General features: G+C 39.7%; 1 protein-coding gene across 5 annotated transcripts; it reads left to right on the forward strand.

The window, feature by feature from the left end:
• Positions 1 to 31: 31 nt before the first annotated feature.
• On the forward strand, positions 32 to 24,124 carry nin (ninein (GSK3B interacting protein)). 5 transcript variants are annotated; one of them, XM_067480382.1, is made up of 29 exons: positions 74 to 167; positions 3,156 to 3,363; positions 4,314 to 4,407; positions 5,752 to 5,924; positions 7,634 to 7,679; positions 7,760 to 7,935; positions 8,316 to 8,462; positions 8,692 to 8,859; positions 9,082 to 9,218; positions 9,420 to 9,560; positions 10,906 to 11,080; positions 11,274 to 11,384; positions 11,503 to 11,592; positions 11,682 to 11,817; positions 11,945 to 12,066; positions 12,304 to 13,415; positions 13,618 to 16,068; positions 16,397 to 16,489; positions 16,575 to 16,644; positions 16,736 to 16,903; positions 16,984 to 17,100; positions 17,306 to 17,419; positions 17,583 to 17,729; positions 17,928 to 18,107; positions 18,227 to 18,358; positions 18,449 to 18,550; positions 18,750 to 18,842; positions 21,573 to 21,686; positions 22,517 to 24,124. In XM_067480382.1, the coding sequence occupies exons 2-29, from the start codon at positions 3,172 to 3,174 to the stop codon at positions 22,730 to 22,732; spliced, it is 7,017 nt and encodes a 2,338-aa protein (XP_067336483.1). In that variant the 5' UTR covers positions 74 to 167; positions 3,156 to 3,171; the 3' UTR covers positions 22,733 to 24,124. The 5 variants fall into 5 exon arrangements, with proteins under 5 accessions (XP_067336479.1, XP_067336482.1, XP_067336483.1 ...); XM_067480378.1 differs by lacking the exon at positions 13,618 to 16,068 and having other exon boundaries at positions 32 to 167; positions 3,151 to 3,363; positions 22,517 to 24,090; XM_067480380.1 differs by lacking the exon at positions 13,618 to 16,068 and having other exon boundaries at positions 22,517 to 24,091.
• The last annotated feature ends 92 nt before the right edge of the window (positions 24,125 to 24,216 follow it).

A 24,216-nucleotide genomic window follows, 5' to 3' on the forward strand; every position in this document is an offset into this window, starting at 1 on the left:
AGTCCAACTAGCCGTGTGTGTTTGCGGGGAGGAAAAATCAGTACTTTCTGCCTGCGACGCGACGCGACGCGACGCAGATGTTTTAAGCGTTTGTTTCGCACCCGCGCTTCATCACCGCGTTTCTACAGGAAAACGGAGCCAGCTGTCGTCCCGGTTCGGAGACTTTGGTGAGTGGTCTTCACGCTTATTTGTCGACTCTTCGGTCTTGTGTCCACCGATTTTTTTTTTTGTTCCTTTAACATAGAACTTGAGGATGGAGGAGGTCAGCGCCGATGATATCCGGACCAACGGTTTCCTCCCTTGCGGGTCCTGCAGAGTGATTAGCCGGTTAGCTTAGCCCACTTTTCTATGAACGTGCTCTTTGACCGGTTAAACTAGCTAAACTGCTTTACAGTTAGGCTCCCATCATGCTCGTAACCGACTCTCAGAGCTTTACTCGGCTATAGTTAATAAGTTAGTGGCAGCCTTGCAGTCAGGCATAACTTAAGGCAGCTGTTGACTGGGTTTCCAATGATGCTACAAATCACTGAGGAACTGATCATGTGAGACAGTTCATGGTTTGCTTTTCAAACTTTATGGCACTTTTCCTTTCATTTTTCCTATTAACAGGGTTCACTTCCAAAGTGTGGTTACTGCCAAAGTCATCAAAGTGGTTTATAAACTGATAAAGACCCTTAAAGTTCACCTCAAACATACAGTAGCTGGATGTGCCAGTTTTTACATCATGGAAAACACTTACAAGGCACTGGTGCCTAGAGTTATGTAGAGATAATCACTGGTTGATTAGTCGATTAGTTTGCATGAACTAAAACAGAATTTAGTTATGTTTTAAATCAGACATTTAATATTGGGTGGTTACAGCTTCTCGGGATTTCATGCTTCTCTTTGTCACTCATCAGAGGGAATAATAGTAAATGAATGTTGTGTTGTTTTCAGTTTCTGAGCTACAGATGAGAGGAATAAATTGCTACATTTATTGGCGCATTTTTCTTTTCAATAGTTTGTCAGTTTGTTAAAGTTTTTTGACAAAGTGAAATCTGGCACTGATTTTAGTTGGTTGATCGGTCAAGCAAAAAATACCAAACACAAGCTGAGCACTAGATATTGGTGATATGCAGGTAATCCCAAAGGCTGTATTGTCAAATTTCATGCTATAAATAAATGATTCATGCAGAAATGAATGCTATTTTATGGCCTATGATTAAGAAAATGATGCTCCAGAGCAATTTTCAGCTTTTCATATTGCTCAGTTTATGACAATTTCCAGCCACACCAGAACCAATGAATACTGGTGTAAGGATTAGCCGCCTTCTTATGTCCTGGTCTGCCACGATCCTTTGGCCGCAGCAGCTGTCGAATCCCAGCCGCCATGAGCTGCTGTGACCGAGCGGAGCAGAAGGGCTACCAGGATAATTGGCTCAGAGGAGGCTTGCTGTTAATTAGTGCAAAATTCCTACTTGGGAAGCTTGGTCTGACCTCATTTGTTATGCATAAATTATGGTAAATATGCATTTTTATTGAGTCGTCATTGCTATCTAATTAAAAAAACCATTTATGAGGATGACGTATGTAGCATTGGTCAAGTCGCTGAGCCCGAGTTTCTTGTATTTTATAAGCTGCACAAATGATGTGCTGATGCAGATTACTGATTGGGTTTTTGTGGTGCACCCTATTGTCCGTGGTGAATGGGTTCCCCGAGTGTGGGGTGCGGGGGACACCTGGCTGAGCACTTGATGATTTCACTGAGAGCAGCTGGAGAAGCAAAGGGTCAGGAGGGTGCTTTTTGTATAGATACGTAGGAGCAAAGTGTGACGTTTCAACTCACTGGAGACATATATACTCCTAATTTATACAGCTTGGTTGTAATGCTTTCATGAGGATACACAGTGAAATAAGATGACAAGAAGACACAATGGGCAGGCAAAAAAACAAAACAAAAATGGCAGTAAAATATTCATAATGCTGTATATAGTGGAATTCAATGAAGGTTTTTAAAATACAGACCTTTTGACAATAGATGTCATCAGAAGAGGAAAGGGGGAAAACAATGGCGGCATTATGCGAACAAACAACTGCCAACATTCCCATAGTGTAGAAATGTTTCCAAGAGCTAGAAAGTTGTAGCAGATAAAAAATTTTAGAGATATTTCTAAGTAAAAATGGAACTAGATGAATCGGGTGCTCTTTGCTGACATTTCTTAAGCTTCCTGTGGCTGACCCTAAACTGTTGCATCTGAGTCATCCCAATGCTTCAGTTGGTCAGACTCCATCTTTGCTTTAACCAAACCTCAATGACCTCACTTATTTATCTCTAAAAATAAATGGTTAGTTTAAGATTATTTGTTTCTGTCATTTCCCAAGCGAAGCATGTTGCATTGCGTTCTATTAACGGGCAGAAATGTTTTGTTTGGGGTCAAAACACGTCATTATTCTCTTTCTACTTGCTCATTGATTTTCAATTCAGAAATAATCACAGCCAACTAAAAGAACAAAAACTTTGTCCATGTGTCCATGTAACTGATGCCACCAGCCAGTAAATGTTGGCACAAGGCTGTGATGTGACCTCTTTAATTTATCTTTGGCTTCTTGTTCACTTGGTTCACTGCCACTTTGTTCTCTTTGTCTAGTTTGAAATGGGATTAGTCTCAATCATAAAATGTGTTGTTTTAATACCTTTTTTTTATAAAAATTCTCTTTCCCAAATTACAAAGCCTTTCATTTTCAACATACCGTTGATATGATATTGTTTAGAAAAAAACTCTGAAATGTGTTTAAACAACATTACACAACCTCTGACTTCCATGTATCCCTCCCAAAGAGGCAGAATCATGATCAGTGTCAGACTTAGCCATGTATATCAATTTGCTTGATTGTTTAAGCATTATAATTGGATTAGCCAAAGCCTCCACCACAAATGACGCCGGACCAGACTGCGTTGGTAGCTCAGTCTCTCTGTGACTCTCTCGGATGAACAGAGGCTTCCACCTTGTTTGTAAAATATACACTATAGATACATTTAGATTACGCCCTCTTACCATTTATTTTTCTTTTTTCGTTACTTGTGCTTTAGATACCGGTGCTTACAGCATACGCGTGTAGAATGTAATGGAAAGTCTTACAAAATTAGGGTTTTTAACCTTTTTCTTTCAGGGCAGGGTGCTGTCCTGTGGGATGGGTGACGCCCCAGAGCAGGACCACTACGAGGAACGTCTAAAAGAAGTTTTTAACAGTTTCGATGCCAGCGGCTGCGGCTCTCTGTCCCCAGAGGAACTCTCCGACCTCTGCCAGTCCTTGCACCTGGATGATGCTACACCAGCCCTCCTCCACGCACTGCTTCTGAACCAGGACCATCTCACTGCTAGGGTGAGTGGACTAATTTGCACTTCAAGAGGTCACTATAAAATGCTTTAAATCTGCAGTAAACCCGGTCACTGCTTGTTTATGTATTTCTGGTCTGTTGGCGTGTGCAACTTTCAGAATAGGTTGTTCAAAAAAAGTTTTCTTAAATGGGTTTATTGTCATTTTTACACGTGGGTTGTGGCCTTTTTGGCTTTGGTGCATACAGGGTCCATTGCTTGCTTTGAATTTGGCACATGCCCGTATTGAACCACTTTGGCACTTAGTACTTTGTGTCTCAAGTCTTTTTGGCACTTTGTTAGCGGTATTGTTGAGGAGAAAGTGTGCTCCCATAAGCCCTCATCCCAGGTGTCTGTTGTCAGGACAACCAAGCCAGTTTGATAACCATTCACAGATGTATTTGTTTGAGGTTGGACCATGTGGAAGTACAAAACAGGACTAGTACTAGTGAAATTTTAACAAATGGAAAAGTGTTGCGCATTCAAGTCTGAAGTGGAAAGATAAGGTATATTTTAAAACACCTCCACACATTTACATCGTTTTATTTTTATACAAGCGTGTGGTTGGACTGATGGCCATTGTCTTGCATGTACGGGTGTGTGTGGGAGGGGACGTGTTAGCAGAGGGTCATTGACCTGATTGCCTACCCATGGCATGCAACAATAAGGGCATGAAGAAAAGCCGCCAGCCCCCGGAGCACAAAGAAAATCACCATATTCAGGGTTAGCAGCTGTTGATTCTTGAAGTGTGACCTCCCTGCTCCTGTTCGGCAAAACCTCCTCCACCCAGACACCCAGGGACGCCCAGCCTCCACCCAGCACACAGGGACTAACACTCAGTCTAAGGAATTTCATGAACTTTTACTTTGCTTCAAATGCTAGACATTGTTTGCATTGTCTACAAATAGTCTTCAAGTCTTGAAATAAATGTGAGATATCTTTTATTTCTCGCTTCAGGTTGACTTTGACCAATTCAAGAATGCACTGATTTTGGTTTTGTCATCAACCATCGAGCCACCTCAAGCAGAAGATAATAGCTTGGAAACACCAGGTGAAGTCCATATTCTAATGCATGTTTTGAATCAATTTCACAGAATTTAAATGCATGCTCAATACGCTAATGCTGCTTTTATGCCAGGCCCTGTTTAATGTTAATCTTTAAGGAGATTATCTCAATTAACTAGTCATCTGATCTATCTATGCTCATGGCTGGTGAAATATAACTGTCCATCTGTAAATGATTATAAAAGGGTTACAGATCAAGTCTAATTCTTACTGTAGTGTATAAAAGTTAATAGTTTACTGGTAATGTTTGAAATGTCACTGAAGCATAAAGTGTATGAAACCCAAGTTCCTTTCAGTGTTTGTGAAATCCACACACATTAAATGGTTGACCTGTAATTTGTGTTATTCAAACAAATGGGAATGTGTTTTACAGAAGTAGCTGCTTTTGGAGAAGTAGCTGTGGAAAATATTAGCTATTGTATATGTTTTATTTTTTCTCACACTGTATCAGGGTAACAGGGTGTGTGTGCAGCTTTAAATAGTTAGAAAAAGCGTTGAATTCAAGATTCAAACAACTTTGATTAATAAGTTTAAAAAAAACAGCTAGAGGAGTAAATGAAAATAAAAATAATAAATAAAATAAAAACAATACTATTTGTCCATTTTGACCATTTAGATGAGTTGAACAATTTAATGGCCAGTGGGAGAAAGGATCTCCTGTGTTGTTCTGTGGAGGACTGTGATCTGTCTCTGGCTGCTCCTCTGTGCAGCCAGCTCACAGTAGGGTGGGTGGGAGGGATTGTCCAGGATTGAGAGGAGTTTGGACAACATTCTCCTCTCAGCCACAACATGCAGAGGGTCCAGCTTCTCCCCCAGAACAGAACCAGCCTTCTTTATTAGTTGAGTTTCCTTAGAAAACGCAATACATTTTCTGTTGCTCTTCTGGGTCCAGGTCGCATTCATTTAATTATGTCAATGTATAAATTATTGTTATAAACTGTTGGGACTGTTGTTTGTCGGCATTACACTTACTCTTAAAGGTTAATCCAAACAAAAGTCCGCTTACTTGGCATCAGTGCGTTTTAACATACAGTATCTCAGAGGTCTCCATTCAGCGATGGTAAAAAGTGTGTGCTGTGGCACATGCCCAAGGCTCCAATGTGGTCTTTCGTGTCTTGAATAATCTTTTTCAAAAGAAATTCTCTCTGAAAGTCAATTTAATGACTATCCACAGTCAAAGGTATTAAATGTCATTCTAAGGGTGTTTACAAGGTCTTAAATTGAACTTGGTGAAACCATATTAATGGTGTCAGTGTTCTGGATACTGTAAGAATTTTTGTAAGTAGATAAGACACAACATGATTTTAAGTTCTTTGTTTTTCCTCCTTAGTGTCTCCTGAGATCCAGCCTAAGTTTGTAAAGGGCAGCAAACGCTATGGCCGCCGTTCCACACCAGAGTTCACAGAGCCAATTTCAGACTTGTCTATAGTTGCCAACCCAAACCCAGTTGATGTAGAGGACCTAGAGGACAACTATGACTCAGCTGTTCCCAGGAAGCGTGAGGTAAAAGGCTAAGACTGATGTCCTCTGAGCTTTTCCAGCACTGTTCTGAACCTCCAGACACTCAGATGCCATCCTTATCACTCCTGTCCTCGCATGTACTGTTTCTCAGCAGCCACATACTGGAGTTGAAGTGTTATTCTTAGCTAATCAGCTTAGCAACACGCGGGGCAGATCCTGAAATGTAATATAGACACACTTACACGGGATTGTTCATTGCATAACAATGCAGCACCGTCTTTAAATACACTGTAAGCATGATGGCTGTTTAATAAGGCTTGTGTAATCAAGATGTAACAATTATTTTGTAACATCACACAGTGTCAGTATATTTCATAATGCGAGTCTGTGTGTATCGAATTGAACTTTGCCCCGACTGTATTTGCCGGGTGTGATGTAGTGGCGAAGGCAACGTCCCACCGTTTAAGGAATTTACATCTTGTCAAAACAGGTCATAGCTTTCAGTAGATGAAGCAAGAGACATTAAAGTGGTTCTGTATTTGGACAATTACTGCTAAAGATCCTTTTTTAGCTTAGTTTATTTGACATTGAAACCTTGGTCTGCACAGGACTCTAGTTGATTAAATATACTTCTGTTTCCACAGAACCCCTGAGTGTTTGTTCAGTCATGGCCATGCTCAGATGAATGCTCTGCATGGTTCTTTTGGTTTAGATCTTTTCCTTGGAGAATCCTGCTTATACTGCTGACATGAAGTTGTTTGACATGCACTATGTAATGCGCATCATGGCCAGCAGTAAATGCAGTATCAGAATAACACCAAAGGGTCCGGTTTTTGTCCTGAAAATCTACTTGGCTGTAAAGTATTCTGCCTGTGCTGTCAATGTATGAGTTTGATCATTTACAGAAAAAAAAATGCATTGAGCATCAACAATTTTTATAATAAATAAGACTATTGGTTAGAAAAAAAGTGCTACATTTGCCGGCTGCAGTAGGGAAAAATAACTATCAAAATAAATGGTGGCAACTGGTCACCACAACATCATAATGGTAGCCAGTTTAGATTGTGCACAGACGTGTAATGTAATGTCCATTGTCTGCAACTCTTCCCCAGATGCCTGCAAGCATTGAAACAAACATTACTCGAGACCTTGAACTGAAGCGTGTCTTGTTATTGACCAGTCTAGTCTGCAACAATGCTACAATGTCCGTCTTGGGTACGAGCAGATGGGAATAGGTCAGGGTGCTCTGCCACAGAGACGGCAGGCCGGGTGCTTTTGGAGGAGGGTTTGCCTTTGACAGAGTAACAATAAGCCCCACTACCCCCTCCTTCCTGAGTGCCTATGCACCATGTATCAAAACGCCACTTGCAGAATCCCATCTGTTCTTCATTCCCTTTCTGTTTGTTTTCTGAACAATGGACATCTTTGCCAGGTTTGGGTTGGGGAACAAAACTGCTTTTCCTTTTCATATTTAGTTTAAGGAAATATTTTTGAGGTATTTTGATCAAATGACATGATCTTTGATCGATCATCAGTTTTTTTTTTCAACTAACACGGAAATAAAGCCATTAACATTCAATTCTCTGAGCACTTCAAAATCTCAATTGCAGCTATCTATTTATTTTATATTTTTAAGTTTTGTGTATAATTCCAGCATTCCTTGCTACTTCCTCACCTAATCTAAAAACACGCTCAACTGCTTTATAGGCTCTCTCTGATATTAATTTCAATTTCTTTTTTGTTGTTATTAGCGCTGGAATGTTCATGAAACAAGCACAGAGGAGTATGAGGCCGAAGGTATGTCAGACTGTTCTTTAGACCCTTCACCTGACGCTGTCAGTGTTCGTGATGAAATGATCAGTTTCTTTTGTTTTTAGGCCAGATGCATCTCTGGAACCCCGATGAGCCAAGCACACCTCGAAGATCCATTGTGACTGTGTCAACTCAATTAGAGGAGAGACTGCGTGAAGCCTGTGAGGAGCTGCAGATATCATGGGACGGATGTGCTGGTCACACTGAACTTCTTGCTCTTTGTGAACACCTGTGCCTGGAGGTGAGTTAAACACTGAAAGGTAACAGTATTGCTCTGTCAGAAAGACAAAAATGTACTTTGTTAAACTAAGAAATAAATAGACATACTGATGTTTCTGAAGATAAGGAATATTTGTATTAGCAATTCATTATTTTCATATCATTGTTTTTTCTTGTCCTTAATGGCCAAAATAATATAAGACATTGGCATAAATAAAATTGATATAAATAATGTTAGATTATCAAAGTAGATACTTGGTTTTGTTTTTTTTTGTTTGTTTTTTTCAAATCATTGCAGCTATACATAAAAAAATCATTAATGTAATGTAAAGTTCTATACAACTTTCAAATTCTTAGCTTCACTGGTGTCATTACTACAAAAATGATTAATGTATTTTTCAGGTTAATGGGGACGTTCTCCAGAATCTAAATGGTGATGGAGCGATGAACGTTCAGGAGTTTGTTTCCAGGGTAGTAAACCACAACAAACCCCCCACCCCCTCGGCCTCCACACCATACAGACAGCTGAAACGACATCACTCCACTCAGGTACAGCATTTTAATTCTCTCGTTGTTAGTTCATTCCTCCAAATTAATAAAGGTTTTTATTTGAATTATGTGCACTGAACCATATATATTTTCTCTTGGGCGGTTTCCTTTGTAATACATTGACTATTACCTGATAGTATTTAGAAAATATATTTAATGCATTGGAAGAATGCTGTATTATTCCATTATTTTAGTATTTTTTATCTTACACTGAATCTTATCATTGCAGCCTTTTGATGAAGGTGGCCGAAGGATAGCCACCCCCTCGGCTTTGAGCAGCACCATCGGCGTGCGTCTCTTCTCGGTCCTTGATGATGGTACCGGTTACGCTCCAGTCGAATTCATCCTTGATGCCTGGATGGAAGAGGGAATAGGAAACAGTACAGAGATCCTGCAGGTGCAGCAATACATTTATTCTTTTAAGTAAAGCTGTAGCCATTAGTATTGTATTATTATCAATTTAAATTGGTGAATTCAAGTCATTTGTACATACAGTATTTAAGCAAAGGGCTGATGATCGAAAGGAGTCGGTTTTGCACTACTCCACAATGCAAAAAATTAAGAATTAAATGAGATGCACAAAAAAGACTAAGTATCTGATTATTACCAATGTTTGCAGGCTTTGAATTTCAGCCTGGATGCCAAAGTCAGTCTTAGTGATCTCACCATGGCACTTGAAAATGAACTGCTTGTTACTAAGAATGGGATCCACCAAGCAGCACTGGCGAGCTTCAAAGCTGAGATCAGATATCTCCTGTGAGTATGAATCATCTTTATAAAGTAGCTCATTTGGATGTTAGTACTTGTTTGTCCTTGATTCATTATTTTTGGAATCATTGTTAATCTTCGAAGTAGTCCAATATATAATGAGATAAGCAAAACTTCTAGGGTGATTTGTTGGTTTAATGTCATTTGTCAGAATTTTAATGTTGTCCCTTTTTACTTTTCTCTTGTCAGAGAGTGTGTCGACAGAGAATTAAGGGAGAAAGAGAAAATACGATCTGACCTGGAAAAAGCAGAGAAACTGAAAACTCAGCTTGCAGCAGAAGTAGATGAGCATCACTCAGCAATCGAGCACATGAATAGCCTCAATCTCAGGTAACTTTTCCCTCAGATTATACCAGTTTTCTTTTTGGCTGTTTGTTTAACAAGACCACAGTCCAAGGAATATACTAAATGGATTTTAACATTCTAAACATTTTTAATTGTGCCTTATTTTTATGTGTCCTAACCTAGATCTGATGACCCTTGTTTTATTTTTTATGTATGTATGTATGCATTTACGTATTTAGTTATATATGTATGTATTCATTTATGTATTTATGTGGCTTTGAAGTGTGGAAGGAAGTGTGTATTTCTGCCATTATTAAGCCTCTTTCACTCATGTGCTGGAATCCTGATCTTCTCTGGACTTAACCCAGAGGCGGTGGATACAGTATGAGAATGCAAATGTCCAAGTGAGAAGCTCTAGCGATCACCCGGAGTTTATCGTGTAAGCTCCCCGAGTACAAAGTCTGGATTATGTGTGTGAGCCTGTGCATGGCTAGAGCATGCTGCTCTATCGTGAATTTCTTTGGCTTTTAGATTTAGAAATATTTTATTAATCCCTTAGAACTTGACATATAAACATAAAATGAGAATAAGATCAAATAAAATATTAAGTTAAAAATGTAATCAGGGTCTGATCTCAGAGGCAGGAGTCATAAATATTGATGGCAGGAAGGAATGATTTCCTTTGGTGTTCAGTATCGCACTTCGGTAAAACTGTAAAAATGCTGTTTCCTAGAGCATCCTTTTTCTATCATGTTGTGCCTGCTGTATATTCCGGCCAGGCAGCTACCCTGACTAGAATTAAGAGTTTTTCCTGTGAGAACACTTCTGACTCTGTTTCTCGCTGTGGTTTTTTTTCCTGTAAAACAACACTGTCCAGAGAATCGGATTTAGACAGAGTTCATATACAAAAGATATTTTGATGCGAGACTTTTTGCTATTTGCATTTTGCTATCAGAGTGCTCCTTCATTGGTCCAAATAAAGGAACTGTATTTGAGTCCATTTACAACAGTACAGTAGTACTACAGTAGTACTACTGTAGTACAACTACAGTAGTACTACAGTAGTACTACTGTAGTACAACTACAGTTGTACAACTGTAGTTGTACTACTGTACAACAGTAGTTGTACAGTAGTACAACTACTTTACTATATATACATTCACATGTGCATTTATAGAAATGTAGAGTTTGTTCCAGTTATTTTTAATTAAAGTCAAGCCTTTAAACTTAAGAATATTTCGGTTTTTGAAGGACTGAGTTCAACTAATTGCTGTTTCCTACTAAATTCGTCCACAAATGAAAGAAAATTGTAACAATGTAATGGATATTGGTATATATGTTTTAATATTTAATTTTGGAAACTGTGCTTTCTGTGGGTGAATGTCTACAGGAAGCTTGAGCAGGACCATAAAGAGAAATTAGCAGCGGTACGATCAGAGCTGATAAAAGAGATGGACCACATCCAGCAGCAGGCAGGCCTGCAGCGTGAAGGACTAGAGGCAGAGCTTGAGAAGGTCAAGGAGGATGAATCCTTTCTCAGGGACCACCTCTCAATGTCTGTGAAGGTAACAGAATCATTTGTGGCAATGTAATATTGATCATTTGGATTATTTTTATGGCTTATATCACTTTACTTTAATTTTGTTTATGTAATATGACATTCTTAATAAATATAACATTATAGTTTGTTTGTTTTTGTTTTTAAACGTGTGTAATTATCATAAACGTAACGTGTCACTGGTGTCTGCATCTTTTTAGGAAAATAGACGTCTTGAGATGGAGCTCCTGGACAACACTGAAAAACTTATGGAGGCACAAAGTCAAATCGCAAAACTTCAGACAAGTTTTGACAACATTATGAAAGAAAAGGTAACAAGACCCTTTGTGGCTGTTCATAAATTCTGACTGTGGCTGTCATTACCTGAATAGGCTGCATTGCGACATCACCTACTCATCGCCTACTTTTATGTGATTTTATTTTCTCAAGTTTGGGGACCTGGACCCTGGCAGTACAGACTTTTTCCTCCAAGAGGAACGTATTAAACAACTGCGTAGTAGCTATGAAGCTCAGTGCCGGGTAAATACAACAAAAAAGTCCCCAGCTTCTCATTCATCTCGTTTGCCTGTTTAATTTTTCAAAGAATTTAACCCATTCTTGGTTTGTAGGAGCTGCAGGATCGTATTGATGAGCTGCAATCAGAGTTACAGGACTTCCACAGTCTTGGTCGAGTTCATCAGCCTTGCCACAAGACTCTCTCTGAGGAGTTGGAGAGTAAAAGCCCTGGCATGGAATCAGATCCAGGTAGGCCTTGATAAGTAATGTTACACTTACATCTGTTAAGGACAGCCAAGTTACTCTGCATGTAAGCATGGCAGCAGCCCTGTATCAGATGGTACGAGCCATAAACCTGTACCATGATGTTTTCCAGGCATCGGCTCAGAGGACGTTCAGCCGTTCAGCATGAGCCTGGAGGCAGAGATGATGCTTGAGCAGCTGAAGGAGCAGCACCTTCAGGAAATGGAGGACTTGCAAAACCAGCTGGAAAACAAGGTTAAATTTATAGATACGACGACTCAAGATTGTATGAAATGGTCAAACAAATGCTCTGCCTCATTTTCTTGGCAAGAGTTAGTTGGAAAGTAAAGCCAACAGATGATTAGCTGTAGCTTTGTGTTTACTGTATGGATATGACAGCAGTGATTATCTCATCTGATCTCTGCAAGAAACACATGCCCAAGCTGTCAAACCAGTCATTAAAAACCTTTATGTCCTTTAAAATCACTACAGACCAAAGAATTTGACAACATGTTAGAAAAGCAGAGGGCAACTCATGAGGAACAGAAAGCTGCACTAGTCCACCAATACCAGCAGGATGTCCAGGCTTTAAGGGAGGACATGGCCATCGTTCAGAGCCACACACAGGAGCTTGAGAGCTGTCTCAAGCAGGCGGAGCTGGAGCGGACCTGTCTGGAGCAGAAACAGGCGAAGGAGAGAAAGGAGCTTGAAAAATTGCAAGAGGAGGAAGTGGGGGCTCTGAGACAGCAGCTTTTGGAGACCCACATCCATGCCGCAGACCTAGAAGAGCAGTTGAAGACCCTTAAAGCCCAAAGAGCAGAGATGGAGGAAAACCTTCTATGTGAGATGGAGGAACTTAAAAATCAATATGCTATCGAGATTAAAAAACTAGAGGAGGAGCATATAGAGCTTTTTGAAGCTAGACTTGAAGAAGAGAAAAAGAAAATGCAGGAAGAAAATGCTGAGTTGGAGAGGAGGTTATTAGAAGATTGTAAGAGGGAGAAAGAACTTTTGCTACAAAACCATGAGGATGAACTGAGGGTCAGACTGGAGGAGGCGAGGATTAAATTTAAGGAGGAGCGTGATGAGGCTGAAAAGAGACTGACAGAGCAGTGGGAAAAAGAGAGGGCTCAGATAGATGAGCAGAATCAGAACTCTCTACAGGTGCTTTTAGAAGAGGAGATGTTAAGACTTGTCAGGGAACAAGAAGAGAAGGAGAGCAAACTTAGGGAGCAGTGGGAGACTGAGCGGACTGTGCTTCAAAAGCATCACGAAGAGGCTCTACTCAGTAGAATACTTGAAGAAAGGTTGCAGTTACAGGAGCAGGGGGAGAAAAAACTAGAGGAGTGGGAGAGGGAGAGGCTACAGCTTGAAGAGGATTATGAAGGGATGCTACAGGACAGACTGAATGAAGAGAGAGAGAAGCTTGAGACTGAGAAAGAGGAGGTAGAGAAGAGACTAGAAAGCTTAATGGCGAAGGAGAGAGCACAACTTGAGGAGAATCATCAAGAGGCCCTGAAGGAGCTGGTTGCCAAGCACACTGAGGAGAGGGATGCACTAAGCAACATGTTGGACAAGCTACGAGATGATTTTGCTCAGGAAAGGTAAGAACTTTGCTTTTGAGAGCATTTTTCTTTGTTTTATTTAAGTTACAGCAACTTCTTTAATGTATGATTTACAGGAGTAACTTTCAAAATGTCCATCTGTTCCTTTTGACATAAGCTGCTAATTGCTGGAAAGTACTTTTTTTGTTCAAGTACATGCTCATTATTACTGCTGTAACAGTCATTGACTAACTATGTTCAGGAGGGACATTGAGATCAGCTTCACCCAGAGAATCAAAAAAGTAGAGGATCGTTTCTCAGGCGATCAAGAATCCGTTGCAGAGCGGTTTCAGGCTGATGTTTTAAAACTCGAACAGCGCTACCAGTGTGAGATGAAGGCGCTTTCTGAAAGCCATGTTGAGCAGAAGCTCCACTGGGAAGCACAAATACAGAAGGCTTTTGAGAATGGTGAGGAACAAAGGAGAATGATAAAGGAAGCTATGGAGCAAGAGAGAAACTACCAGAATGAGGAGTGGACAAAAGAACGTGATAAGCTAGAAAATATTCATGAGGAACAAATGGAAGAGCTGATGATGAAGAACAAGCATCTCCAAAATGAACTAGATGACTTTGTTACTATAGCTCAGACTAAAGAAATAGAGCTCAGTAGGCAGCTGAATGACCTCCATAACAGACTCCAGGAAAGCCTGCAAAAGAAAGATGAGCTTCTTGCTCAGTCTGAGAACAAAGCCCTTCAGATTGAGCTCCTCTTAAATCAAGCAGTTGATGATTTTAAGCAAGAGAGGGCGGAACTTCTGAGCAGCCACTCAGAACTTGGAGAAAAATACAACGAGATGCTTTTGATTTCTAAAAGGCAGACAAAAGAGAGGATTGAACTGCTGACAGAGCGAGATGAATTAAAGATGAAGATTGAAGAGATGGAAATGCTGCTTAAACAGGCAGCATTGGACTTTGAGCTTGAGAGTAAGGAATTACAGGAACATGCGTCAGTCTTTGAGAAGAAGTTACACAATAATCTAGAAAATGACAGAGAAGAGCTTATTAAAGAGAGAGATCTGCTTAGAAGACGAGTTGAAGAGCTAGAAATGCAACAGAATCAAGTTTTGGCCCCTAAAGAAAAGGCTGAGATAAAGGAAACAGAGAAATCATTGGAGTTAGAGATGTATACAGAAATTGTGCAAAACAAAGAAGAGCATATTTTGTCCTCCGGTAATGAAAAGTATACATGTTTGGAACCAGAAATCGGTCTCAATAATTTTGTCAGTCTAGCAGATCCCTCTAATCAGGAACAATGTAGTTTGTCACCAGTCCTAATTAAACTAGATGGTAATACAGAGGCTATAATGGAAACCTCTGATGCCCAAAAAGGAGACCCTAAATATATGAATAATGTTGATCATGGAAATGATAAAGAGAGCCCATCTACCAATGGTAGTCAAGGAGATGGCATTCCACAAATAAAAATCAATCACACTGAAAACGAAGACCTAGACTTTAAAATAGTTGAGACTGAGAATAATAAAAGCCCCTGGCTTGGCTTGGCTAAAGATGCTAAAGAAGACCTAGATTGTGACCCTGGTTCCAGCTCTTCCGCGGGAATTGAACTTTGTTGTGAATTAAATTTTGAAAATTTGGAAAACAAAAGACCAGTTCATCTAGGGATGATGTGCGTTTCATCACTTGAGGCACATGAAGGTGAAGATGCAACAGATGGTGAGAAAAAAATAACTCTAGAGTCATGTGAGGAGGAGAACAAATTTCAAGATGTACCAGCTTTGGATACTAAAAGCGCTTTCCATGAAGACAAACAACGTCATAAGACTGAGGTTGATCCATCAACGCTGGAGGAGACGGGTAACCTAAGTGAAATGTCCCTAAGGGATGCTGAGGTTATTTCCATACCAAAGAACTCTCATGACCCTCATCAAGAAGAAGAGTTTTTTTCATACTCAGACTGTGAACATTTAACTGTTAGGATAAAGGAAGAGCATTCTGATTGTCTGCAACATCTGGATAAAGGTGTCAAATATGAGGATTGTTCTCTTCTTAAACTGCAGGCTTTGTATAGCACAGCCACAGAGGAGAACATCCTCCTTCATGAGAAGATTGCGCTGCTTCAACAGAAGACAGAAATACTGGAGAATCTGTTGGCTCATAACAGTGAGAAGATTAAAACTGGCTACAAGGTTTTTGAGGAAAATTATAGTCTCAAAGTTAAAATGCTAGTCCTAATGGAGCATGTGAAAGAGCTGGAGATAAAGGCCTTATCAATGGCAGAACTTCAGATTAGATATGAAGATTGTATGTGTGAAAATGCAAAACTGAAGGACCAAAACGGTGAACTTGAGAAGAGGGTTTGGGCCCTTGAAAGCAGAGTGAATATTTTTCAAGATTTCCAAGATCAGCAGCTTTCACTTGTGGGTAAGATCAGGAAAAAGAACCCCACGCTGTCGGATTTGTTCAGCGAACTGGCGAGGCAAGAGGAGATTCTTTCAGCCATGCATCCAGATGCTGAACGGCCGGAGGAGGATTTCCTGGATCCAAAAAGCCAGATGGCGATTGAAGTTCAGCCGGTGAGTGACCTCAAAGACTGCTGCGTGGTGTTCGAGAAGCAGAACGCCAAACTTCGCAGAGCCATCACAGAACTACAGGACAAGTCGCAGACATTAAATGAAACAACACAGGCCCATAGGTAATGTGGACCACAAATAGGAAGCTAAGCCTCCCATTTTCCATTTGGCTTGTCGCTGTCCCGTACATTTTGGTGGACTCGTCCTTTTGTTCCCTAACACAGCGCGCTGCTGTTGTCCTGCTGTACATGTGACTAGTCTCCAAATGCTTCTATACCCTAGTGCAGTTAAACAGATCTTGAATACACCCGCTTCTCTAATCCCTGTATATTACAGAACAAGTTGCTTCAATCAATATGTATCAAAGTCTGATTTCAGTTTTATAATGGTTGTCGTAATATTTATTTTAATTTTTTTTACTTTTGCTAATATAGTTTTCTTTGTTCGTAGTACTGAGGCCAGTCGTCTTGCTGAAGAAAATATTGTCCTAAGGCAAAAGATTGCTGCGTTGAAGGAAGAGGACTTCCAAAATGAGCAACTAATGTAAGAAAGGAAATATTTTGAGTATATTATTTGAGTATTGGTTTCATGTAATCTAATTTATTTTTTTACAATTACTTGTTTTTAGACAAACATTGGAGCACCTAAAAGAAGAGAAGATTTTTGCTCAAAAGGAAGTAGAGAATTTCCAGGACCGGGTAGAGAAATGTTTTTTCTTTTTTTTTACTGCAATTACATTTTTGTTTTAGTATCGGCTTATAAGATGTTTATTTGGCTCCACATCTGCAGATTTCAGAGCTGCTTTTGCAGAGCCAGCAACTCCGGGAGGAAAACGGGATGCTGTCAGAGAAAAATGTTCAAAGTATTACTGAAATGGAGAATCTGCAGCAGCAGCTGGCAGGGCTGAGAAATGAAAAAGAGAGAAGGGAGGCATTTCCCTCTGACGAGAGAAATCAGGTACACGGGCTAAACGCTGATGGTCATTGTGGTGTTGTGGTGGTCGTAGAGGTAGTTAATTGGTGGCTGTTTTGTGTTAGCTGGCAGCTTGTGTGTCTGCTCTGGAGGCAGAGCTGACCAAATCTCTGGAGGACACTGCACAGCTGGAGGAGAGAAATATCCAACTGTCACAGCAGCTGTCTGCCCTCAGAGAGAAGGTGAGCATTGGGTCATGGACACTTTCGCGTTTACCACATCCAAAAACTGATGCAGAGTGAAGATGATATTGATGCCAGCAAATTCCGAGATGATCCAGTGAATCTAAATGAAAACAAAGATCAATTCATAATTTCTACTTGATTATACACATGTATAGAAGCAATTACTGGTGTGTTACACCTGCGGTCATCTTCTGGCTCTTAGGCAATCAAGGTGGAGTCCATGGAGATGCAGTTCAGCCATCTAGCAGAAGAAAAGAAGACTGTGGACAAGGAGACTCAAGGCCTCCGCAACCAGCTAGCGAAAGCTCAGGAGAGGGTAGGTGCCTGCTGAAACCTGCAGAAAAGTGAGAGTTAGTAATTCTCTTCAGCAACTACTGTACTGGATGAATAACCAAAAGATTTATGATCTACTTTGTCCTGAGCTCTGTACTATTCATTCAATTAATATGGAACAAACGTATGGCTTTTTCCTTTACTAGTTCAAGACAGCAGATGAAACCCTTCAGGCTGTGAGGCAACAAAGCACTCTCCTCAAAACCGACCTCCGGGTTTTGCAGCAGGAGAGAGATTCCCTGAAACATGAAGTTGCAGTGCTTCAGAAAAAACTGCAAAATGCCAATGAAAAAGTAAGATCATCTTAGTCTTTGTTGCACTTAATCCCAACCTCTTCTTTTACTGAAAGTTTACGACATTAACAAAGAAACTGTATCTGCGAAACCAAAGTGATAAATGATGATTTGACCTATTCTGTAAATCAATATCCATGTTCAGTTGCAGAAGGAAATTATTTTTGGTAGCTTTAACATTTTCATTCCTAATCTCAGAACCATCTTCTGGAGATGGCCTTGCACTCGAGTGGTCTCCAGAGTCAGAGCAAGAAACTGTACAGAGATGAGATGTCTCGGCTGATGGAACAGGAGCAGCAACTACTGAGACAAGAAAACGAGAGGCTTCAGGCTGAAGTGCTCAACATCAAAGGAGACCTCGTGCAGTCCAGAGAAAAGGTGAGCAGAGCCCTGCAACAAAATCAGCAGCATTGAAGAGATGGTGTAATTTACTTCAAATTCCCACATACTAATGTTGCAGTATTGCTAAACTTTACGCCCCTTTTTTGTATCTGCAGGTCCGACAGCTTGACGCCACGATCCTGTCCCTAAAGCACAAACAGCAGAGTCAGTCCTCGCTGATGAAGACCTTGGAGCAGGAGAACGCCTCTCTGAAGAAGGACTTTGAGGCACAAAAGGAGCTGAGCACGGTATCAGCAGCATAAATCTCTTAACCTTTTGTTGCGCTGATTATGACATTTTCTTGAATTCCTATTACACTGTACATGTTTTGGTTTCAGGGCCGGGAAGCTGGACACGGACAGGAAGAGCTGGAAAACCTTCAGCAAGAAAATGAGGCCCTCAAGGCTCAAATGACTCGACTGTCAACGCAGTTGCTAGAGGTACTAACGTGGTCTACTGTTGCTAGGTTTGATTTTACACTGAGATGCTTTAAAGTGATCACTGTGGGTTCAACATGTTTTTTTTCCAGCTTTCCAATACAGGTATTGTTAATTTAAACAAATTCACCTCATACTGTACACACTTCTCTCTTAGCTCTGTTTCTCTTATTTTATTTTTATTTTTTTTAATTTTGTCCAGGCCTTTCAGGCTCAGTTGGTCGGACTTCTCCCTCCGTCACCTCACAGGATGCCCAGGGTACAGCATCGAGGTGATGAGCCGGACAACGTGCAGGTACGACACAACTCAAATTTGCTTAAAAGCAGACATGGGCAAGTGAACGCAAATTTCTAAATATTTCCTGTATCTGAAAAGCATAATAACATTTTAAATTACACATCCGGCTGAAAATCAAGTTATCATTGGGCTCCTTATGCTTTTTCAACTAGTGTTTTGCCTCGGGCTGCTTTAGATTTAGACTACAGTTAAATTCCTAAATCAACAGTTAGCATTTACATCACTGCATTGGTATGACATTGTCTGTCGCTGTCATTATTTTGCTTTTGTCACATTTATTTGTCCTCATTATGATAAATGTAACATTGGTGTCCATAAGAAGTATCCATGAACTACATTGCATGAGTAATACGTTTCTTGAAAATGCATCCATTGTATTTCTTTCACTTTGGTGCAGAAAGTGTGTCCACTCAAATCACTCAATTCAGGGGTTAAGATGTCTTATATTATTTATATTTGTTTAGTGGCTGTACATGCTAAGAAAAGGAAAACATTATAATTTTTTTATGCATCTTGGCAAAAAGCAACTATAAAAAATGATCAACTGGTAAATTTCCAAACACCTGACCTGAGTGTTGTTCACCTGTGATAATCTTCATTCCCTTTTTGTTTGAATACTGGGTTTGCAGTGCTCCTGGTTTTGTATTTGTCACAGATTCATCTCAGCAACCGTCTGTCCTCATTTCCCTCATCTTTGTGTGTGTGTGTGTTCTTGAACTCACTGGCTTTGTTTATTTTCCATCTTGGGACTGAATTAGTTTCAGTGGTGTGATCATCTGGGTGTGGTCCCAGTAGTTGTTTTCCATTTGTCCCATTTTGCAAAGTCATGCTGCACAAACCTCCTATTTCAAAGATGCAGTTAGTCCAGAGTTATCTGTACGGTATATTGTATCACCCCACAGCTTTAACAGCATCTGTCATTTTATCTGCAGCACGACTCTGCTAGAGGTTAAAGTGAGGGGGGGGGGGGAAAGGATACAGTCATTGTGTCTTCTAGCATGTGTCCAACTAGGTTTCTGAATAAATAATATACAAATAATATATATTCTGTATAAAGTATCACACTACTTTTTTTCCTCCTATTTAGCAAAGTAAAATTTGATTACCTACTTTTATCCTTTTAAAGTATGCCCACTAATTCTATACTGTAGAGTGGGATCTCAAAATGTAATAAAAATAGGATTTTAGCCAGTGCTTACATTAGAACTAAAGTAACTCACTTAATATGAAATTGTTGCACATTAAATCATTTTAATTTGCAATTTAATGGTAACTTTATTAATTAATTATTAATGTTTAAATACAATTTTTTTGCTCAGTTTTGACACATTTCTATATGTCTGTGGGGCTGTGTAGGTGTTTAGGATTAGAAGAGAGGGTAAAGCCCTGGTGAAGTGTACCTGCCTTTTCTCTCCAGGGGGCGATGCCGGAGCAGCGGGTGGCTCATGCAGACAGTTACCGGCGGATTGGTGGATTGTAAACCGCAGCGTCTTTTCCTGACCTTCGCTTTAGCATCTTTGTCGTGCAAGAGTTTCCTCCTCATACTCTATGTTCGGAGCAACAATCTCCCAAAAAAACGTCATCCTTATAGGAGAATGTGAACAAATGTGGTGCCTGATTCCAAAGGCATGGATACATAATTAAATTCCCCTGCTGCTAGATGGCAGGAAAACACAGTAAAGGCTTCTGATGTTTTTCCCAATGGAATTTTCCTTTTCAACTTACATTCATCAGGCATATACAATATGACACATACAGACTACAGTGCTGCATCGTGAGAAATGTTACATTTTGGATGAGATCAGTCTTTTTGTGCTTTAATAATGTCTCTAACTGGGAACTATTTGACCATGGGATTTAAAAAAGGGGGATTAATACATGGTATATACTGAGTATCAGAGGCTTAATCTTGTGACCGTTTGCCTTATGATCGTCGAAGAGTGTTCTCATTGAGACTAGGTTGGTGCCTAACAGCCTTCTGAGCATTTTCCTACAATCGAGCAGTCCCAGCCTGTAAATGTCATGTAATGTAATGGTCCATGTCCCGTCAGGGTTTAGGTTCTGTTCTTAACGAAGTTTTCACTCTCCTGTCTTTTCTTGTTTACAGCTGTATTTTATTTGATAAATGTTTCTTAATGTTACCTGTTTATGTATTTGTTTTCTGGGTCCATGTGTTGTTGCTGCACAACCAAAGTTAATCTCGACTTTATGAGCTGGTTTTTTATTTTTATTTTTCTCTCTCACCCCCCTCTTGCGTGATGACTCTTCAAACATCATAACTGATGACTTGGAATGTTTTATCTGATATTTATTATTAGAATTTCCACATACAGTAGTGTCATCAGTCTAATGTCTCATGCATATTATTGTCATGTATAGACTTGCATTTCTTTGTGTGTTTTATTTGTATTTATTTGGGTAGAATCGTGTTAGGGTTTGTTTTATTTATGCATTAAATTATTTTTTTGTAGAGGTATCTGGAACACATGACACATAATTCTATACTTATTTATATTTTATTTATTTTAGTGCATTGCCCTTTCCTTAGAAATGTATTTGACATCATTTAATGCTGAAGATAAAAATAAAGAATTAAGCTCTCAATAATTGTTTTTTATGTCTTCTCACACCAAGTTCACACAGACTGGCAAAACAGTTCTATTCAAATTTCCTGATCATTTTACTTTTGCAGCAGCTTGACAATGTCATTCATTGTCTTCTCTCCAGGAGGAAAGAGAAAGGAAGATGAAGATCATGGAGGAGCGTATGAAGGAAATTGAACTGTCACTGCGTAACATCAAGCTGTTGCTCAAAGAGAAGGTTGCTCAACTCAAAGACCAGGTCAGTTGAAAACACTCAAATTCGTAGTAAATCTGTGTTGCCTTCTTCGTGACTTTGGGAAAAACATTAAGAGCCAAAATGGCGGGTAAATGCACACCGCAATCTAGGTGCTGATCATTGCAATATGCTACGCGGGAAAATTACACATGTTGTGACCAAAATTCTTTCACGGGCTTTAATAAAGGCCAGTTGTGGTCATATTAATAAATTATAGAAGCTTGGGTTGCAATTATATGCATCATTTTCAGGGAAAAACATCAGAAGCAAACCAAACATATAATTTTGAATGATGTCCAAGGGTGCTAACATGCAATCCTGTGAAACAAGAACTGACTTTATTAGAGACAACCGTCGTCTTCAACCACACATCGAATTCACAGTGGGGAAACAACACATCTTTGTTTTAAAACTTTAGATTGTAGACACCAATAAAAATGGGCCAGGACCTTTTGTAAAAGTGGAAATGACAACCTGATGTAATGGAGCTAACGTGCCTATAAGACCTACTGCATCACATATCAAATTTGATGCAGTAAAACAAAGCACACAAACCTTTTCTCTTTTATTTTGTCTCTGGAGCTACGAGTAAATGCAGTTTTGTTCTGCTGTGCATCCTCTTATGTGGAATAATTTAAATGGCGGGGTGGGGGGGGGGGGGGAGTTAATTTGAATTGTATTACCCAGAATGCAACTCAAATGTTCAACGATTCAGGTTCTGTGCTTGTAGCAACTAATGGAGGCTAGAGATGCAATAATACGCCTAAAGATCTTTAAATGGACTTTGATGCATAAATTGGTGGAGGACTAATTTAATCACCTGACTTTTCCAGCTGCACAAGAATGGCAAAGCAGATGTGTTGATCAAAGACCTGTACGTGGAGAATGCCCAGCTGCTGAAAGCTCTGGAGATTACGGAGCAGCGGCAAAAAATTGCAGAGAAGAAGAACTACCTTCTGGAAGAAAAGATCTCCAGCCTTAACAAGATAGTGCGAGACCTAAACCCATCACCTCTTTCCTCACTATCTTACCATTATAAATGCTCGTAACCCCCCCGCAAAGTCTGCTCCATATTAACTGCAAATTGCAGTATTAGTTCAATGCAAAGTGTTTTTTTTCTTGTCTTCAAGAAAATGTGGTAATGGCCTGAACCTGTTTTACAAAGATCCAAACAACTGAACAAAAATATGTAATTTTTTTTCTGCTCTTTTCAGCTTCAATATTGTGAATAAATAATGCATATTTAACAATTTCTATAAGAAATGTTTATATTGAGTGGGATCCATGCTGACCCAACTTTATCATTCAAAAATGTATTTCAAAGCAGTAACTGTTGCAAGTAAATGAGTACTTATTTTACCGTGACTATCTTGACAGAGAAAAGGAACCTTGAAGGGCACTTTTTTGTGTTGTCAGAGAGATTGTTGTCTCTCTTCTCTTGCCCTTTATGTAAAGAGAAGAGACACAGGCGCGTCTATATTTTGTTTTCTTTCTTTTTTTTTTGACGCATCACTAGTAAATGAAAAAACAAAAACCTGTTTGTCACTAGTAGGCTCATGTTAGCAGGAAAGTCAAATAACCTGGTGACCGTTTCAATGTATTTGCTTTCCGCCAAATTGCATTCACGTGACGTGTCAGTCAAGAGGCAATATTAGCTGTTTTAATGTATTTGGAAAATAATTTGTGATATTTTGCATTTGAAGACTGTGCCATTGTGAATGTATGTGTTATTTCAAATGAAGGACCTTGTCTTTACAGTTGAAGCAGTGTGAGCACTAAAGCGGAAAACAGGGTCATAATATGTGTTACAGGTATCATTAAAAGTTAATGGACTGTGTTTAGTTACACTTTTTTTTTTTTCTAATGGATTTATTTGGTGCTGATTGCAGGGTACTGGTGGTCCTCTCCAGATGCATCAGTCTAAAAATGTAATGCAAGAGACCAGTGTCCCTCAAGTGACGGTGGAGAGTGTGTAGTGTATGTAGTAGTGTTTACAGTACTTGGTGTGCTGCACACTTCTGGCACTTTGTTACTACAGGAGATTTCTGAGTTACTTGTTACTTCACTACACTTATTTGTCACTTTTAAGATTAGGGCACAAAGAAAGTCACTATTAGAATCTGATGCTGTTTAAAGTGGCTCATTTTATTAAGTAAAACTGTACATACTGTAGATTTGTCCAACACTGACAGACGGTGTATTTTTGCTTTTCATGTTGCACTTACAGAATAACTCTACATTTTGTTTCTGATGTGCATTAGGTGAAATCTAAATGTTTGTACTTGTGATCAAATTTTTTTCTGTTTGGCAAACAATTTCAAGTTATTGTATTGAACCCGAGTCGCATTCAAACAGATTTATACATATTAAATGGCCTGTTACAGTCTTCTCAGACCAAAACAGGTAAATGACCTTGTTTTTCCTCATAACTTACTGATCTGCACTTAAGCTTCGTTCCTACTCTTAACAAACTTGCAACCGGGTTTCCACGGGGCTTCCAAACATTGCTGCCTTTCCCTCGCAGCAGATGGGC

This window comes from Channa argus, chromosome 16, assembly GCF_033026475.1.
Source record: "Channa argus isolate prfri chromosome 16, Channa argus male v1.0, whole genome shotgun sequence".
Classification (NCBI taxonomy): Eukaryota; Metazoa; Chordata; class Actinopteri; order Anabantiformes; family Channidae; genus Channa; species Channa argus.

What these genes read in the sequence shown, in the direction of transcription:
- nin (XM_067480382.1), top strand. Translation starts at nt 3,172, where the DNA reads ATGGGTGACGCCCCAGAGCAGGACCACTACGAGGAACGTCTAAAAGAA. An exon ending in TAATAGCTTGGAAACACCAG is followed by an intron (nt 4,408 to 5,751) that starts GTGAAGTCCATA and finishes TTTCCTCCTTAG; the next exon opens with TGTCTCCTGAGATCCAGCCT. An exon ending in TTGCTCAACTCAAAGACCAG is followed by an intron (nt 21,687 to 22,516) that starts GTCAGTTGAAAA and finishes TGACTTTTCCAG; the next exon opens with CTGCACAAGAATGGCAAAGC.